This window comes from Dipodomys spectabilis, unplaced genomic scaffold (genome assembly GCF_019054845.1).
Source record: "Dipodomys spectabilis isolate Male_0828 unplaced genomic scaffold, ASM1905484v1 ptg000163l, whole genome shotgun sequence".
Taxonomy (NCBI): Eukaryota; Metazoa; Chordata; class Mammalia; order Rodentia; family Heteromyidae; genus Dipodomys; species Dipodomys spectabilis.
In genome coordinates, this window is record NW_024870840.1 from 16,119,578 (window position 1) to 16,139,960 (window position 20,383).

At 36.4% G+C, this 20,383-nt stretch overlaps 1 protein-coding gene across 3 annotated transcripts in view; it reads left to right on the forward strand.

The window, feature by feature from the left end:
- Nucleotides 1-20,383, forward strand: part of Ric8b (RIC8 guanine nucleotide exchange factor B) — a 104,973-nt gene that overhangs the window by 25,237 nt on the left and 59,353 nt on the right. For all 3 annotated transcript variants that reach the window (XR_006149518.1, XM_042693246.1, XM_042693248.1), the window contains exons 3-4: nt 6,166-6,774; nt 18,373-18,467. Coding sequence is in view for 2 of the 3 variants with exons in the window: in XM_042693246.1 (XP_042549180.1) it covers nt 6,166-6,774; nt 18,373-18,467 (704 nt within the window). In the remaining variant the exon portion in view is untranslated. The remainder of the gene's footprint in view (nt 1-6,165; nt 6,775-18,372; nt 18,468-20,383) is intronic.

Consider the following 20,383-nt stretch of genomic DNA (forward strand, 5'->3'; position numbering starts at 1 on the left):
GGAATGGAATATAAGAAGTAAGATTAAGCTTCATTTAGATAGATAGTATCCATTAAGTAAAAAGTGAGAATTACAATTGTGGAAAAAAGTATATAAATACACAGTGACCAAATATGTGAGATTCATTTTGAGAAATTCCAGATTTGACCTCCAGAATTATCTTTTTTCCAACCTTTATTGAAAGCACATTTTAACATTCTGGAAGTAAGCCATTAACTGTTTAGTATTTTCAAAAAATAGTTTTGAATAGTTTGGGTTTGTGGCACTGACAACATTATTCCAACAAGTAATTATAGGAAGTTTATTTCCAACTATTATAGTAAGCTCTCATCTTTCCTCTGCTTCCTCCCTTTTGTCATTTTCTCTTGCTTGCTTGCTAGCTTGCTCACTGTGTGAAGAGGACAAAAGTTTAGAACTATCAGATTTAGGTGGCTGACCTTCAGCTCTAGTTAAGAACTAAAATTAGATCTCCATGGAATACATATCTACTGGCATCTATCAGAGAAGAGTGTAGTCGTAACTTGAGAGGCTAGGAAGATATAAGGGAGCTTGCCTGCCATAACTATATTTGACTGTCTCTTTATTTTTAGTCTTAAAAAATTATGTGACTTACGGTTTATAAGATGTGTATATGTTCATGTAGAAATCCCTTCACCCCCAAAAATCTTTGACTTAAAGAAGGTGTAGTAGGGTATCCTGTGACTTTAAGTATGCACAGTACTAGGCCACATCTCCAAAATGGATGTACATAGCCTATTTTAAGAGCAGGGTCCTATCCCATCTCTGTTAGAGTACTGCTCGACTAGAGTGAGAGTAAATATTAAGCTTGTGGCTAATGCTGTAGTCAGAATGAGGAAAGCAGGAGGAAAGTCCATGCTTATTAAAGAGAAAGTGGCTGACTATAAGTATAGGTGTTTCACTATGAGAAAAATAGAACAGAAACATTTAAAAAATGAGAAACAAACTGTGCTTAAGAATTTACTTCAGTTTAAGGAAGAAAAAAAATATCCATCCTCAGTATTTCCTTTCACAGGCCTAGATGAACTCAGAATCACTTTTAATATTAAGAATATGCATGTTGGGGCTGGGAAGGTGGCTCAGTGGTAGAGCGCTTGCCTTGCATGCTCAAGGCCCTGGGTTCGATTCCTCAGCACCACATAAGCAAAAAGAAAAAAGCTGGAAGTGGTGCTGTGGCTCAAGTGGTAGAGCGCTAGCCTTGAGCTGAAGAGCTGAGGGACAGCGCCCAGGCCCAGAGTTCAGCCCCACAACCGGACCCAAAAAAACAAACAAACAAACAAAACAAACAAAAAAAAGAATATGCATGTTTGCTTTATATCCTATATAGTACCACAGATCATTAGAATGAAAAGAAAGGATAACTGAGAGTCAAATAAGAATTGAGTCCTCTTTCCTCTGTAACTTTCTGTACGACTTTAAGCAAATTATGTAGCCTCTCTGCAAGTCTGCTTTTGTATTATGGAACAAAATATTACTTTGTCCCAAGTATGTTAATAGATTTTTTTAAGGTTTTGTGGTCAACTAAATTAAGAAAAAGTAAATGAAAAATTAAACAATTTTTTTCCCTATAGTACATAAGTTTCAAACTTCTTTCCCAACAAACCCATTTTTATTAGAACCTTTTATGCTTCTAGTGTTTGTTAATACTAAGTGGTCACCATAGCCCCTTTTAACTCTTAACACTCTGATTCTGATAATTGCACTCCTTTAGTTTGGTTCTTTGGCTCTTGTCTAGTTATCCTAGGGTTACTGCCAAGTTGAACTCAGTGCCTGTGCTGTGTGTACCCTGCCCTTCTCTCTAGTTTGAACTGGAAAGTTATTACATTTTCTTGTTTCTTGTAAATAAGAAACATTAGTCCTTGTCTTCTTCAGAGCTCACTTTCTCTTTTCACTGTTGTTTCGATTCTCAATCATTAGCCCATCTTAATTCTGTTGTTTCAATTCTCAATCATTAGCCCATCTTAATTATAAATCAATCTACTACTTTCTACCTGAATCTCATTGACTAAGATTTTAAAATTCTGACACCCTCTGCTCATTAAATCCTTTTGATAAGCAATCATGTGTGAGAGAGAACTGATACTACGTCAGATGTACATGGCTTATTTTTTTCAAACAAAAAATAAGCTTTCTTAAATAAGCATTATCCTTAAAGATACTGTTATTGATTAAGGTCCTGTTACAAGTATTGTTCTTGGAAGTGTATCATTTTAGCTCTTACTCTGTACCTTTGTCTCATTTACTAAAACATTGTTTTACAGAGTATCATCCTCATTTTACAGGTAATGAAACTGAAGTTTAGAGATACCATATAACTTGCCTAGATCTCACAGGAAATAAATAGCAAAGTCACATCTGTCTGACAGTTGAAATTCATATACTCTATAATACGTTGCAGTTTCTGAGTGTTGATAATACTAATAATGGTATATGTGTTGTAACTACAGTGATATGATAAATAACATTTATTACTGACTTTATTTTTAAAGTATATACCCAATAATTCCTTTTAATCCCCCCCAACAACCCTATAAAATAGATATTATACCCATTTTGCAGATGAAAAAAATTAAAATTGGCCATTTTATTCAGTCCTAAAGTGGCAGCTGGGATTGAATCTGGAGTTTTAATGTCCCATTAAATGTTAGGACATTATAACACAAGCTACTTGGAAAGTGTGATACTATGTGTGTGTGTGTGTGTGTGTGTGTGTGTGTGTGTGTGTGTGTGTGTGTGTTCCATGTATTTGACAGCAAATAGGGAAGAGCAAAACTACCAGACAAATCCTGTCCCACAAGTTGATGGGAAAGATAAGACTCCATAAATGTAATTCAAGGTCAGAGGTGTTAAGTTCTAGACAATAATAGAGATTAAGTACTCTGAATTTAGATCTGGAAGAGATTACTTCCTGCTGAGGGATAGTGAAAAAGATGGCATTTGTTTTGAAGATAGGAATAATGAAGGAAGGTCAGGGTTGGAAGGCATTCTAAGTATAGGAAATAATGAGAAAAGGCAGAGGTTCAGACAGGAATTAGTTAGTTACTGTATCTTTGTCAATGATATGTGGCAATAAATAGTTGACTATAAGTTTTGGGATAAAGGATCTGACTTCTTCCAAATTCATGACTTTGGATGTATGTTATTTGATGTGTCTACCTGTATACTATTTTATCAGGCAACTTTGTTGCCAGTTTAGAAAATAAATTCACTAACTCAGAAGTAAATGATACCACCATTGACCAAGTTATCCAAGTTAGAAACTTAGGAGAAAAAAAAAAAAAGTTGTGCTTTGTACTTCAAGTAAGAAGACTCAAAAGGTGGTATTCTTTATGACTTCTTCATCTGAGAGCATGCACTGCTTCCATGTCCTTGTTCTTTTTTTCCCTATCAGCATTTGGTTCTCGTGAGTGTGAGTGTGTGTGTGTGTGTGTGTGTGTGTGTGTGTGTGTGTGTGTGTGTGTGTGTGTTTGTCCTTTAAGTTTTTTGTTATTTGTAGTACTGAGGATAAAACCCAGATGAGCACTCTACCATTGAGCCACATCCCTAGCTATTTACAAGAATTTTAAAAATTGAGTTACTCTTCCTAAGTCATATTCTCCCTCTTCAAATACCCTCCATAAATACTTGTTGTCCACAGCTGAAATGAGCCCACTGTTACCTTTCCTACTGCTGTCTTTTGTTACATCTATCTAGCCTTTCTTCTCTATGTGTTCTGAATTGACCAGGGTATGTCCTGAGACATGGTTTGTCTTGAGACTTCCCTGCTGTTCCTTCAGCATGACATGCCTTACCACCATGTTTACTCATTGGGACTCTACTCTTTCTAAGGCTTATTTTGAGGCTGTTGTTAAGCCTCTTCATTTTCTTCTCTGCCTATTTTTGTGCTCATCTACCCGCTTTTCTTCATGCATCTGCCAGTTACCCTCAGTTTGCTCTAACTTCCAAATTGTGTCAGTTTGTTGCTAACCGTAATTCAGTAGCTGTCAGAGTATGGTTTCTGAACCACCAGCAGCAGCATTATGTGAAAACATGATAAAATTCTTAGTTCTGAAGAATCACCTCACATCTGCTGAATCAGAAACTTGGGGTGAGGTATAACTATCTGTGTTTTAACAAGTCCTTTAGGCAATTATAATGCATGTCGAAGTTTCAGAGCCACTGCTATTGTCTATTCTAGTTTCAGTTCAGAAGAAAAATGTGAATTTTTTTCTGGAAATCCCTGGCATTGGCACTAGAGAACTGCTTGGGACCTGCTGTTGGACATTGTAGTTCGATTTTATGGACATTTAAAAAATGCTTTTTCTAAGACTGTCTTATAATTGTACTTTATAAGCATACTTATCCTTGGTTCCGTGACTTTAATTTGTTCTTAAAACCTTATCTCTAAAGTGAAAAGTTCCTAAGTTAGAAAGTATTTCCACTAATTCAAAATGTTATTGTTTTGATTGAGAAAAAAGGGGAATAAAAATATATATGCAGATATATATAACTCTACATTCATACATTAATATTTTATTATGTATTTATTCTTTATTTCTCAATTTAATTAGGAAGGTAGATGACTTCTTTCCTGAACAAAATTATATAGAACTAAAAGTGATCTGATTTCACCCTCGCAATATCCATTTATGAAATATTATGTAAACTACATATTTTGTCTTAAATGTGAAATAGAAGAAACATTTCCCCATCCTATATCATTCTATATAGTTCCAATAATAGGCATGCTATATTTCCCTCCACCCTCAAATAACATTCATTTTTTAAAACTGTTTTTATGGTAATATTAAAACATTAAAAGGAAGTTCCTTCAGGTGTGGCAGGGATAGGAGTTGGCACTGTTGCAGACATTTTTAATTTAGAGAACATATTTACATTTAAAACAAAACTGCACCAAGAAGTTGCACGTGGTCTGAGATGCCGATCAGTCCATAATGCTTGACCTTATATAGCCTCTTTTAAAAGAGTTTCAGTGTGATGGTAGGGTAACAGAAAATTTGTAAAATCTTATCTTTGTGGTGGTGTTGATTTGTTTATAAAATTCAATGGAGTATGGAAATGTCCAACAATAGAATAATTATCTTTTCTTGCTCTATGTATAAAGCTAAGATTGAGAGACTCAGGCCTGCCACATGTAAAGAAAGCTGATAGTGAATTCTGAGGAAATTATTGGTGATTATTAAATATGACAATGGTATAGTTACTTTTCAAAAAAAATAACTAGAGTACACTCATGGGACCATCTAAAAATTTTTTTTTCTTGGATAGTGGTAGCTAGATTTGGATCTAGGACTACCAGATACATTTATATAATCTGTACTCAACACCAAGAACTAAAATCCTGTCTCCTTTGAGCTCAAGCCATGAGTACTGCCCAGAGAAAAAGGACTTTTTGCTTTTCTTCATCCAATGGGACCACTTTTATGCAGTTAGTTTATATAGTAGGATCATCTTTTTGCATACTATATTCTAGCTGCACTCTTTGGGTCCCAACTGTTGGATTAACTTTTATCAGTTTGTCAGCAGAAGTTCTTCTCTGAGGTTATCTTATGATAAGTATTATTAGATCTTAGCTAAAGAGGATGCTTAGGTTTCTGAAATATGAAACTACTGCTATAGAACTGTAAATTCAGAAGAACTAAAACCTAACAGAAATGCACTTTCTTAACTATTTTATAAGAGTACATACTGTGAGCCAGCTGTGAACCAATCCTGAAGTGTTAATAAATAGTATTTACTTCTGGGAATGGAGTAGCTATAATTCAGATTGCCTTCTACTTAGTACTATAGCCTGATATTTAAAATATATTAGGATTAAGACTGTATAAAACATTTGAAATGAGTCAGCTTAAAAGACTGTGTGATTTTATATAGAATATAATGGACCTATAAGGTAAGAAACACTTAGCCTAGCTCTTTCTATGCCACTATTTTACTCTGCCCCAATACTGTCTTTATCTGTAAAGTAAAAGAAGTGCACCAAATATAAGGTTTCTTTCAGTCCCCCTATTTTGTGGTATAAAAGAATAAAACCCTTTTCAAGCCAGATCTTCAGCTGGTATTTACATTGGGAGAGACACATTCTGTTTTAAATCATTTAAGCCAAATAATGATTTTTTTTTTCACATACTTATTCTTGTTTTTCAGAAACTCTGCGAAGGCATATTTAAAGTCCTTGTAAAGGATGTCCCAACAACATGTCAAGTGTCCTGCCTGGAAGTACTCCGCATTCTCTCCAGAGACAAAAAGATTTTAGTTCCTGTAACAACTAAGGAAAATATGCAGATACTGCTGAGACTAGCCAAGCTAAATGAGTCGGATGATTCTTTGGAGAAGGTGTCAGAGTTCCCAGTTATTGTGGAGTCATTAAAATGTCTGTGTAACATAGTGTTTAACAGTCAGATGGCACAGCAGCTCAGCCTGGAACTTAATCTTGCTGCAAAGCTCTGTAACCTCCTGAGAAAATGCAAGGACCGAAAATTTATCAACGACATTAAGTGCTTTGACTTGCGCTTGCTCTTCCTCTTGTCCCTTTTGCATACCGACATCAGATCACAATTGCGCTATGAGCTTCAGGGACTACCGCTGCTAACTCAGATTTTGGAAAGTGCCTTTAGCATCAAGTGGACCGATGAGTATGAATCGGCCATAGACCATAATGGACCTCCTCTCTCACCTCAGGAGACAGACTGTGCCATTGAAGCTCTCAAAGCTCTCTTCAATGTGACAGTAGACAGCTGGAAGGTGCATAAAGAGGTAGGTAGTTAACAAGGGTATTCTTATCTACCTGGAATTTAATTGTTCTAGGGTTCTTATAACTATCTGTAAAGGAAGAATACTAAGTTGAGAAATGAAAAAAGGTTCTCAGTTCCCCATTAATGTTGATACACCATGCCTTTTAAATGTTGTCTTGTCTTGTTCTTTCCATTTGTATAATATCCATCAGAAGAATAAACATACCGAATACAGTTTTCTGAGTTATACTATATCTTACTTTTTGGTAGTACTTAGGGTTTGAACGCAATGCTTCCTACTTACTAGGCAGGCTTGAACCACATCTCTAGCCCTATTTGGTCTAGTTTGTTTTTCTTCAAGATTTCTATTAGAACCAGTTAGTTGTCCAAAAGTATTTTTGTTTTGATATTTCCTTATATTTGTACAGTGTGCCTTGAGCTAGTCTGGTTATTTTTGCAGTAAGGCATCAGGTTTTGCTCTGGCTGGCCTGGACTATAGTCTTCTCTTTATGCTTCCCATCATAGCTGGGTGACAGGTGTGTACCAACACATCCAGGTTTTTCTGTTGAGGGGAGGGGAGGTCTTACAAACTAATTTGCCTGGGCGCCAGAATTATAATCCTCCTGATCTCAGCCTCCTGGGTAGCTAGAATTACAGGTATAAGCCACTAGCACCCAGCTATATTTTGTTTTTTGAGACCAACGTCTTGCTGGCCTCGAATTTGCCATCCTCTTGCCTCAAGAGGTTACAGGTATGTGCCATCATGTCTGGCATCATTTGTCTTTTTTTAGATTGATCTTTTTCAAGAAGATTTAAATTGTAATATTTTAAGAGAAATAATGGGGTTGATAAATGGGGTTGATCATTTTAATGGCTAGCACCATAGAAAGTTACCAGGTGCTTATGCCTGTAATCCCAGCTGTTCAGAGCTTGAGAGCTTAGGACCAAGGTTCAAAGCCAGCCTGGGAAGAAAAATCTATGAGAGGGGCTGGGAAGGTGGCTCAGTAGTAGAATGCTTGCCTTGCATTCATGAGGCCCTGGGTTTGATTCCTCAGTACCACATAAGCAGAAAAAGCCGGAAGTGGTGCTGTGGCTCAAGTGGTAGAGTGCTAGCCCTGAGCTGAAATGCTCAGGGAAAGCACCCAGGCCCAGAGTTCAGGCCCTCACAATCGACAAAAAAAAAGAGAGAGAGGGAAATCCGTGAGGCTTTTTATCTTCAGTAAACCAGCAAAAAGCCAGTAGTGGAGCTGTGGCTTAAGTGGTAGAGCACAAGCCTTGAGAAAAAGAAAACAACTAAGGGACAGTGCCAAGGCCCTGAGTTCAAGCCCCCAGTGCTGGCACCAGAAAAAAAAAAAAGAAAATTAAAATAATCCAATTAATTAAATTGATCAATCAGAATTGATATTGGTATCTGTTGAAAAGAGTAGAAAAATGCTGTATTTTGATCATCCTTGTCCTTGTATGGTATTAGATAACTATCAGGCGTATAGGACTACAGCTAGATGTCCTTGCTTGTACATAGTCCTAGAAAAAAACCAAAATTACACCAGAGTGGTTACTTCAAAACACTTGACTTATTTCCAGATTTAAGTCTCTTGTGGTTTGAACCTTCTAGTAATTGAAAGTTAAGCAGATTTGATGGTTTAAGTTTGACTAGCCACCTGAATAATACACTAAACAAAACCTTAATTTAAGGAAGTGAACAATTTTAAGTGAAACAGACATAAACTCTTTTCTTCTAGACTCCTAACATTTCACATTCTCTTTCTCCCTCTCCCTTTCCCTCCTCCTCTCCTTCTCCCTCTCTTCCTTCTCCCTCTCCCTCTCCTTCTCCCTCTCCCTCTTGCTCTCCCTCTCCCTCTCCCCCTTTTCTCCCTCCCTACCTTCTTCCCTTGCTTTCCTTTTCCCCTATACTGGAGTTTTGAACTCAAGGCCTCTGGTTCATTGCTCACAGCTGATAGACTAATACTTGAGCAATGGCTCTAGATTATGGCTAGTTAAGTAGAGATAAGAGTCTCAGATTTGTCTGTCCTGCTGACCTCAATCCATCTTCATAAGATCTCAGCCTCCTTAGTAACTAGGATTATAGGTATAAGCAGTTGGTGCCCAGCTACATTTTGTCTGTCTTTAAACCTAAGTAACTGGTGAAATTCAGCCCTTGTCTTAAAAAGAAAGACAAAAGACAATCAATTTCAGGATTTAGGTTAACATTTTGCTGCATCCATATGAAATAGTTCTCACCCATGAGTAAAGACCTGTTTTTGTTACAAAGCCTGCTGTTAAAAGATTATCTCAATGTAGTGCTGTATTGGTAATATGCAGGCATTTGAGTCTTAAAGTGCAAATAGGTCTGTATTTTGAAACCAAATATTTGAAGATCAGTCCTAACAGCTGTTTTAGATGACTGCAGTATGGTCAGTTTTTCCTGAGACTTGGCAGGAAAAGAATTGGAAAGCCCACATGCTCCATTTATGCTTTGAAACCAAATATTTGGAAGTATTTAAAATGTTATGTCTCTGCTTATTTGGTACCTTCTATGGTTATTTTTCTTACACTGTTTGTTTTGGTGTTTTTAAGTTCTCCATTTAGTTGCAAGAGCTCCTCTGGGACTTGTCGGTTTGCCATTGTTGGAGCCCTTTTTATTTAACTTATGTCCCAAATAGTAGCTCACACTGTTAAAGTTCCTGGCAAAAATGGTGGCTGCACATTAATATATGTGTGAGACGATATGTAATAAAACCTAGTAAATTAAGATTAGCCTTCATTAGTTTGCTGCAGTTACAAGTAATATTGGGGCTAGAGGAAGCTTCAGAAAATATTGACGTAGCAAATACTCATTCAGTGTTATAGAATGTTTATGCTCTAGAACACAAGGGTCTACTGATAAAGCTTCAGTAGTCTTAGAGTAGAATCTCACACCCAGTACTGTACCTGTTGTGAGTGATAGATCAGGTGGTAAAGCTATTCTGAAATGTTCATAGTTAATATGACCCTGGGTTATCACTGAAGTTTTCAGAAATATAAACAATATTGAAAACCACATCCTTGCCAATTCATTTAGAAATGAATTTCCTTGAGAGTCTCTAGATTCAGCTTTTAACAAACATTTAAATTATTCAGTCACTCAACAGATACTGACAAACAATTGCTAGATATTATGCTGAGTATTAGGTAATGTTATCAGCAAATAATAGACATTGGCTTTGCCTCAATGAAACTTTTAGTTCTCTAGTGAAATAGGTAATAAGTCTGTACGTAAATAGGTGGTAGGATAGGAACAGTGAAGTGATTAAAAACAGTATAGTCAAAGATTTCAAGAGGTTTTTCCTAGTATCCATACACAAGCATGATCCTCCCATTTGATAAGTGCAGGGATTAAAATTTCCTGGAAATTGAACAGCATATAAAAAGATGCAGAAAGCAACAGACAGAGTGCTTTTCAGTGAGGTACTCCCAATTTAGCATAAAGAAATCTTTATTCAAGATATAAGGGGTTTTGCTATTTAGTTATTTACCTGGATTTCAGTATTTTTTTATTTTTTTTGTTTGAAAGATGGTTTTCTGCAGCAGAGCAAGTAATACTTTTTAATACTGTAAAACTGAAACAAAGGGTTATCAACATTTTATTTTACAGTGGAATCCAACTTTAAAAATAATGTTAACTAAACACCAGTGGATCATGCGTTTCAGGAGGCTGAGATCTGGAAGCCAGCCTGGGCAGAAAATTCTGCAGATTTTATCTCCAGTTAACTAGCAAAAGAGCTATAGCTGTGAGCAAGAAAGCTGAAAGAGCTCCTGCTGTGAGCAAGAAAGCTGGGCAAGTGCAAGTCCCTGCGTTCAAGCCCTGGGACCACCACAATAAAATTAAATGACTAATGCTATTTTCTTTCTTCAGAAAACAATTCATACTCATTGTAGAAGATCTAGGAAAAAGGCATATAAACAAAAAGAAAAACTACCTGGTGTTGGAGGTGTGGTTCAGGTGGTAGAGCATCAGCCAATGATCAGAAGTGTCAGATACTAAGGTCAAGGACCAAAACCAAAACAAAACAAAACTACCAGTAAACTTACTACTCGGAAGATAAGTTCTGTTTGCATTTTGATAGATAGATAGATAGATAGATAGATAGATAGATAGATAGATAGATAGATAGATAGATAGATAGATAGATAGATATTAGAAAAATATAGAAAGATAGATATTACCATTCTTTATGGTATAATGTATGAACAGTACATAAATGCAATAATTTTATAGTTTTTGTTGTGGAAACATATCCTTGAAAAGGCTGGTGGTGTAACTATGGTAGCATGCTGGTTAGGAGTGGCCTCTGGGGATGAATGAGCAGTATCTCAAACTTCCTACTTCTGCTTTATTTTTTATTAGTATTTTTTATCTTTTGTTCATCTTAGGACTTGAACTCAGGGCTTGAGCAGTGTTCTTCAGCTCTTTTGCTCAAGGCTAGATCTCTACTACTTGGAACTACAGCACCACCTCCAGTTTTCTGGTGGTTAATTGGAGATAAGAGTCTGGAACTTTCCTGCCCAGGCTGGTTTCAAACTGTGATCCTAAGATCTCAGCCTCCTTGCTAGGATTACAGGCCTAAGCCACCAGCACCCTGCCTCCTACCACTACTTTCAGAAGGATACTACTTAAAAGAAAAAAGGAGCTCTTGGTTTTTCTTGATATTCTCTTTGAATTTAGATTATAGCTAATACTTCATTAGGAAGATAAAATGGGTTTTGCAACTAAGGAGAACTTTTTAAAGCCAAGCACCTGTGCCTCACACCTGTAATCCTAGCTACTCAGGAGACTTGAGATATGAGGATCTTGGTTCAAAGCCAGTCTGGACAGACAAATCTGAGAGATGCTTATCTCCATTTAACTAGCAAAATGCCAGAAAAGGAGCTATGGCTTAAGTGATAGAACACCAACCTTGAGCAGAAACAATTAAATAAAAATGCAATTCAAACCCTCATGCCAGCACACACTAAAACTACCCCTTTTGTTAAGTGCTCTTGAACTCTGTTGGTTAATGATGATAAATCCCTATGAAAGACTCAAATATATGAAAGTATACAATACTGTAAGGAACACTCACAAATATAAGCATTAAAATATGATTATTCCTTCATAAAGATGTATTAATCTACAGGGCTGAGAAGGTGGCTCAGTGGTAGAATGCTTGCCTTGCATGCATGAGGCCCAGGGTTCAATTCCTCAGCACCACATTAGCAGAAAAAAGCCAGAAGTAGCGCTGTGGCTCAAGTGGTAGAGCTCTATAGCTGAAGAGCTGATGGACAACACCCATGACCAAAAAAAAAAAAATGTATTAATCTTTAGCAGTTCCCCTCTTGGAGTCATTCGTAATTGTTTGCTCTTTTAAATACTACTGTTTGGTGGTATTTGCTAATATAATTATATATTATTTGCTATTTGATACTATTTGCTGATTTGGGTATTATGACTACATTCCTGAAATTGATGGGTCAAAGGATTTTTAAAACTTTATATTGATGTATGGGCTTCCTGAAGAATAATGCTAATCTATACCTTTTAAAACCCTGGTGTTTACTTTTAAATTTTTTATTTTATTTGTTTTATTTTTTTGCCTGTTTTACAGTATTAACACTTACAGAAAACACAGATATTTACTTTGGTTTTAACTGTTTTAGCAGGTATTTTTATGATTGTTTTCATTTACATTTCACACACAAAAAATAAAGAGTAAATTTGGTTGTTGGGTTTTTTTTTTTTTTTTTTTTTTTGAGGTTTAGCAAATTAGTACCACTTGTTCATTTTAGATTGACATACCTCAGCGCTAATTCCTGCCAGCCTGCTCATGCCTTTAGATTAATTCAGAGGTTCCTTTCCTTACAGTGCATGAGAATTCCTCATGTCTTTCTCTCCCCCATTTTTTCTCTTTCCTAAAGGTAGAATCTTTGTAAAGGTCAAATGATTCCTTGAACAGGCATAAAGTTAGTTCTAGAAGTTAATTGAAATGGTCTTCTGTTCTTTCTGCATTAATATTTTCCTAAACCTTTCTGTTGGTAGAGAAGGGAGTGTTTTTCTAGAAATCTTTTTCTACTGGTACAAGGGCCAGGAAAAATATTAGAGCCAGACCACCAAGTATAAACAGAGAAGTACAACTATCTGAACAGTCAAAAGATGCTGTTGGAATGACATAAAACTAAGTGCCCATAAAAGTTAATTGAGGATGTCACATTGTAACAGAACACGTTATTTATAGATTATTCTAGAAAAATTGAAGGAAATGTGGAAAAGGATAGGATATTAATAAAAATATAGCTTCAGGCTGTATATTTTCTAACTGAATCAGGTTTTAAAAGTACAGAGTGCCCAATTTGTCCCAGATTTGTGCCATACATTCCATGAAATGTAAAACATCACTACCATCAGTCTAATAAGGAAATTAGACATATGGACAGTTGTGTACATTTTTGTGTCATTATTTTCTTCTGATGTGTAACAGAACACCACAGACTGGATAATTTATAAATAATAGAGGTTTATTTGGCTTATAGTTCTGGAGTCTGGAAGAGACAGAGCATGGACTGTATAAGGGGACTAGAACTCATTACAGCTTACCCAGATGTACTCCTGTGATAACAGCATTCATCTATCCATTCATAGGAGTAACACTCTCATGATCTAATCACTTCTTACAACATCCTACCATCCAATACTGACAATGGAAATTAGATTTCAGTATGTTTTGGAAGGACTATTGAAACCATAGCAAGCTATTTGTTACATTGTTTGCTAATCTTTTCTATATTTTCTATGTGTTTAAAAATAAAAAGTATTACCTTAGTGTTGAACAGCTGCTTCATATACCATATAGTCTTAACTCTCAGGCATGAATTAGATCAAACTTTGAATGGGAATGTAAAATTGGTACTTATGCCAAATAAAATGAAACCATCCTCATTTGCATTGGAGGGGAAAAGAAAATAGTACAGTAGTAGAATCCTGATAAGAAGTTGAGATCCCAGCAGGACTGGTGGCTTAACCCATAATCCTACCTACACAGAAGGCTGAGATCTGAGAATCATGCTTCAAAGCCAGCTGGGCAGGAAAGTCCATGAGACTCCTACCACCTCCAATTAAACACTGGAAAACCAGAAGTGGAAATGTGGCTCAAGATGGTAGAGTGCTAGCCTTGAGCAAAAGAGCTCAGGAACAGCACGCAAGCCCTGAGTTCAAGCCCCACAATCAACCAAAAAAAAAGGGATATCCCAAAAATTTTCCTCAGTTTTTATCTCCCTTTTTAAGTATTATCTCATTTTGATTCCCACTGCCACAACTAAGCTTGCTTGCTCTGTCTCCCTTTGCCTTTTGTTGATATGGTCTTTCTTCCTTGGATGTATCATTTTCAGGGGAAAGAATATTGATTTCCTTCCTATCGGTATCAAAACTAAATCATGAAGCAAGTAAATAACAGAATGGCTTTTAAAGAGCAATTATATACTCCTCTTAGTGTTCTTATTTTGATAGACGAAGACACAGAAGATTAGAAAGTTAAGATTATTTGGAGAAAGTCACACAGAATAATCAATAGTAGAAATAGTATCTACTCTAACTTTGTTAAGACTTAAATGATAACACTAGACTGATAAAATAGAATAAAATCTAGAAATTAACCTACATATATATATAGTCAGCTGCTTATAATATGATAACATGAAAGTGCAGTAGGGAGAAGATGAATATTTTTAATAAATGGCACTGCATCAATTATATAGAAAAGAATGGACTTGTATTCCTACCTTATTCCAGGAAAATACTCATTTGAGTTGTGTAAGAGACCTAAGTATACATATAAAATAATAAAGTTTACAGAAGATTATCTTTATGACTTTATCTCAGTCAAATTTTTCTTATTAAAAATGTTTTCCCTTTAGTTGTCAGTTTGGAGAATAATGGTTGGCAATACAGCAAATTCTAGTGAACCATCAAAAATTTCTAAAATAAGGATGGATTTCTAAAGAATACAACAAAATAAGGGTCAGATTATAAAGGAAAAGTTGACCAATTGATACTCACTTAAATGAGTTTATTGAAAGAAGAAAATGGAAAAGTAGGTCACTAAGTATAAGAAGTTACCTGCAGCCCATATTTGTAATAATGACTTGAGAAATCACTCAACTGCTTGTGTCAATCAACAGAAAATAGATAAAAGGCTTGAACAGGTACTTTCCACAAGAGCTATCCAAATAACTAGTAAACATATGAAAAGGTGTTCAGCCTTATCAGGAAAATACATACTAAAATCCGAAACTACCTTATATACAGGTGTAACAGTGATTAAACAGGCAGAAAAAAATCAAATGTCAGGACAGCTAGGAGGATAATACTTTCAAGCACTCTGGTAGCACCTTCTAAAGCTGAGCGTACACATATTCACTATGACTCAGCATCTTCTCTCTTTGATACCCAGTAAGTTCCAAAAAGCATTCTTCAAAATACCCCAACCTGCATACAATCCAGATGTCTTATTAGAGAAAGATGGATAAATAATGATATAATCTTATGATAGAATACTATATAGCAGTGCTTTTTTCCCCCTAGTTTTTTGGCTTTATTGAGATAGAGTCTTGCTGTACAACTGGGCTGGCTTCAACTTGGAATCTTATTGCTTTAACCTCTGGAGTGCTTGTATTATAAATGTACATTACCATATCTGACCAGCAGTACTTGCCTTCATTTTGTCACCCTCCTTCCCCTCTCCTTCCCTCTTCCTCACCTTCCCTCCCTCCTTCCCTCCCTCCCTCCCTCCCTCCTTCCTTCCTTCCTTCTTTCCCTTCTTCCTTCCTTCCTTCCTTCCTTCTTTCCCTTCTTCCTTCCTCCTTTCCCTTCTTTCTTCCCAGTGCTTTCCTTTCTTAACCTATCTGTGGTAATAAGACAGTTTTCCCTAACTATAAAGTCTTGTACAATACTGTATTACACATGATACTGTCATATAGCTCAAGAAGTTTCCAACCTGAACCTATGACATTGCTGATTAGTATTACACTTATAATAGTTCTGCTGTCAAGCAATGAAAAAGGACTAACTGCAACTAAAACAATATTAATAAGTCTCACAACCAGTCACAAATCTATATTATGATTTAATTCATAAGAAGTTGAGTGACAACAAAAATCATTCTCCTATGACATTAGAAGTTAGAATTGCTTTTGAGAAGACTGTGATTTAAAGAGGACATGAGAACAATTTTGAGATTCTCAATATTAGCATTCCTAGTTATGAGTATAAGTTCTAGTCTAAGAAATTATCTATACATAATTTAGATACTTTTCTATATGTATTTTATACTTAATATTTGAATTAAAAATTATTGATCAACTGGTAAACCTCTGTTTTCACTAAGACAATAGATTAGTAGAGGAAATATTTAAGTATAAGTTAACAATATGAAATACTAATTATTATTTTACATAAGAAACCTTAACAAGACACAGAGATAGAGAATAGTGAAAAAAAAATCTACTTAAATCAAGTAGTCAAAGAAGGATTTTTCTCTAAGAAAAGATGAGACCTGGAAAATAAAAAGGAATTGACAAAAGAAAAAGGAGAGGTAGTGATTTTAGAAGTCATTTTAACGAAAAAGATAGAATTTAGTAGATGTATAGTAAAAGAGGGCATTGCATACAGAAAGTCCAACTTGGGAAAAGGAGTTATAAAACCTAGGAAAGGAAGAAATTGAATGGAAATAGGATTTTGGTTTGCAGTAGCAAGTAATGGAAAGACCATAAAGGGTAGTTTAGCAAGAGGCTTGCCATCGGCACAAGAAGAGCAAGAATACCTCCAGTGAAGGAAAGTAGTTTTAAAGGAAGCACAACTAGGTGCTTGGCACATACAAAGGCAGAGACAGGAGGATCTCAAGTTCAAGTCCAGCTTAAACTACATTAAAAAAAAAAATGGGTAGGGATATAACCCAGTGGTTACCTAGCATGCACAAGTCCCCTGCATATAATCACCAGCACTGTGGCTGCAAGCAAAACAAGAAAACACAAAGGTAACACATTCCTCAGTTAATTTTTCAAAATGAAGGAAAATACCATCTTATCAAGAGTCAAGCCATGGTTGAGTTTGGCATAAGTTTTAGTGTGCTTGTAATTTGAGGGTAAGTATCTCATACTTACTCATGAGAGAATTTTCACTAAAGCATTTAGGGGTAGAGGGGGACAACATTCCTTCCAATCCTTCTGTCTTAGTGGCTTTGGCATTCTACTGTACCTTTCTCTCCTCCTGTATCCCATAGTTAGTTCTTTACCACTTGTTTCAGCTGTTTTAAAGCACTTCTGTACATTTGATTTTCTTTAATCCTAACAACTGAATGCTTGTGGAGGTGCGTGTGGAGAAATTGAAGCTCAGAAAATCTGTATATGACTTGTCTAGGGTTATAACTTAAACTCCCGAGTCCAAAGTACAGTGCTTTTCCATTGTACCCAGAGGTCTTCCTCTCTTCCAGATCTACATATGATGATGCTATGTTTAAAATATAAACTTCCACATTATAAGTAATGAATGTGTAGCCTATTGTTTCTAGATTTTATCTAAGACATCTTCCTAGAAGGGCTATGTGAGTTAAATATTTAAATATAGCATATGTGCATGTGAGTATATTATACATGTACGTGAAATCAATTACATACTAAGATGTTTCTCAAGTTCTTATTAGCTCTTGAAGTAATTAGAGCCTTCCTGAAATAGACATATCCAGGCTCTCTTAATAATTATCTCTAATGTCATGTGTTGTTTTTATTACTTAAAATCTGGTGAAGAGCAACAGACCTAGATACAGAGTTGAAAAGAATTCTAATAGCCCAAAAGTTCACTAAAATGAAGAGAGAAACCAAATGGTTATTCAAACTTAGTTTATTTCCCCTTCTGTTAGTCTCTGACTCCCGTCTCTTTGACACCACAGCTAAATGAATATATTTGTTGGTAGTTGTTTTTCATTACTTGTAGGTAGTTAAGAGGGGCCTAAGATCATGTGAAGCTGGTAAATATAATTTCTTTGCTCTTAATTTATGCACAATTATTATGGGAATTAAAACAATAAATATTCAGCCTTTCAAAAGTAGCATGCTACATTTTCATGTTCTCCAGCCAAATAAGCTATTTGGTAAATGGCATCAGAGGACTAACAGATATTCTTTTAAATATTGATCAAAATGAAGTTGATAAAGTCATTGCTTTTGAGAGTTGAGATACTTATATTGAATATGTACAACCAGTTCTTAAAATATCCTAACGTAAGATAGTATTACATTTATTTGAATTTTTATGACAAATAAACTGGAATGGTGTACCATAAAACAACAACAACAAATCTGGGATTTCTGGAAAATTCCCTATTACAGTTAAATCTTCAGAAAAGGTAAGGCAGAGCCTTACTGGAGCCATCCATTTCTGGTGGGCGTTGTAGTTATTCGTATGAGAGAATTACTGTTAGTATTGCCTTGGGAAATCTTCCTAGCACATTGTGTTGTCTCCTGCATAGTTTGGGGGCCAGGTGATACAATAATGCACAAGACTCTTTAAGGCATTTCAATGCCCAATTTTCCTTTTTTTTTTTTTAAACTATAGAGTGATTCTCATCAGTTCCGTGTCATGGCAGCTGTCCTTCGCCATTGTTTACTAATCGTAGGTCCAACTGAAGACAAAACAGAAGAATTGCACAGGTGGGTAACCTCTGTGTTGGTATCTTGGTGAAGTGAATCGCCAGTTCTTATTGCCATTATGCATCTAATTTAATAGTTTAATATAAGCATAAGAGAGTGAAAATATTACTACAAATCAGAAATCATGCCCTGACGTGGAATTTCCATTCTGTCCTCTTTGGCTTTGTTATATTGAGCCCCAACATAAGAAGACAATTTGGCATTTGTGGTATTCAACAATAAAACACAGAGAACAACAAAAATGATTCACATAATTATTGAACGTTTTCTGTATATGGCACTGACTGAGCTAAGTGCTTTATAAAAATTAACTTCTGAGCTGGAAAAGTAGTTCAGTGGTAGAATACTATTTTATTATCTTTAATAAATGAAGAAACTCATGTATAGGAAGAGCAAGCATTTTCTCTGAGATGACAGTCTTTTTTTTTTTTTTTTTTTTTTTGGGTCCAGTCGTGGGGCCTGAACTCTGGGCCTGGGCGCTGTCCCTCAGCTCTTCAGCTCAAGGCTAGCGCTTTACCACTTGAGCCACAGCGCCACTTCCGGCTTTTTTCTTTTTGCTTATGTGGTGCTGAGGAACCGAACCCAGGGCCTCAGGCATGCAAGGCAAGCGCTCTACCACTGAGCCACCGTCCCAGCCCTGAGATGACAGTCTTAATAAATGAAAACCGTAAGATTTAACCCCTACTGTGTGTGTGTGTGTGTGTGTGAGAGAGAGAGAGAGAGAGAGAGAGAGGGAGGGAGAGAGAAAGGGGGAAGGGAGAGGGAGAGGGAGGGAAGGAGGGAGAGTCTCAGGGCCTGAGCTTTTGTGCTCAAGGCTAGAACTCCACCACTTGAGCCACAGCTCCACTTCCAGCTTTCTCATGGACATTCCTAACCAGGTTGGCTTCTAATCCTGATTCTAAGATCTCAGACTCCTAAGTATCTAGGAAGCCTGGCAAACCTCTATTTTTAATTACTATCTTTATTATTTTTACTAGTCTCCTTCTTTTCCCTGTAACACGCTCTCTGCGCGCGCGCGCGCGCGCCTGTGTGTGTGTGTGTGTGTGTGTGTGTGTGTGTGTGTGTGTGTGTGTGTGTGTTACTAGGGTTTGAACTCAGAACCTTGTGCTTGTAAGGCAGGTGCTCTACTTGTGGGCCATGCCTATTTTAGGCTTCCCACAGTTGCTAGGACAACAGCCGTAACCCCCTATCCAGCTTACCTTCAGTGAAATGAAGTCTCGTGGACTTTTCTGCCTGGGTTGGCCTGGAACCTCCATCCTATATGGCTCAACCTCCCACTTTGCTTAGAATGAGTAGCATTTGGCATTTGCCACCTTACCCAGCTATGGGTTGAGGAGAAATCTTGAAAATTTTTCTGCCTTAAATCTGACTTTGAATCTCCCAAGTAACTAGGATTATAGAAATGAGCCACCAGCACTCGACTAATTTCATTTCTAAGTATTTACCAAAAAGTGTATCTTAAGCAATGATCATTTTAAAAAACAAAACCAAAGCCTGGTGCTGGTGGCTCATGGCTTAATCCCAGCTACTCAGGAAGCTGAGGTCTGAGGATCATGGTTCAAAGCCAGCCAGGGTAGGAAAGTCCAGAGATTCTTATCTCCAATAAAACCACCAGAAAACTTGAAGTGGCAGTATGGCTGAAGTGGTAGAATGCTAGCCTTGAGGTGAAGAGCTGAGGGACAGTGCCCAAACCCAGAGTTCAAGCCCCACAAGCAACAAAAAAAACAAACAACAAAACAAGAACAGAGACATACTATTTAATACTAAAGTATAAAAATATATGAAATACAGTAAAAGCAATTCAAATTATGCAATTTGTGTATTAGAATACTTAATAGATTGCTGTTAAAATTCATTCTCTGGGACTGGGAGTATATACCTCAGTAGACCACTTGGCTGGCATGCATAAAACTATG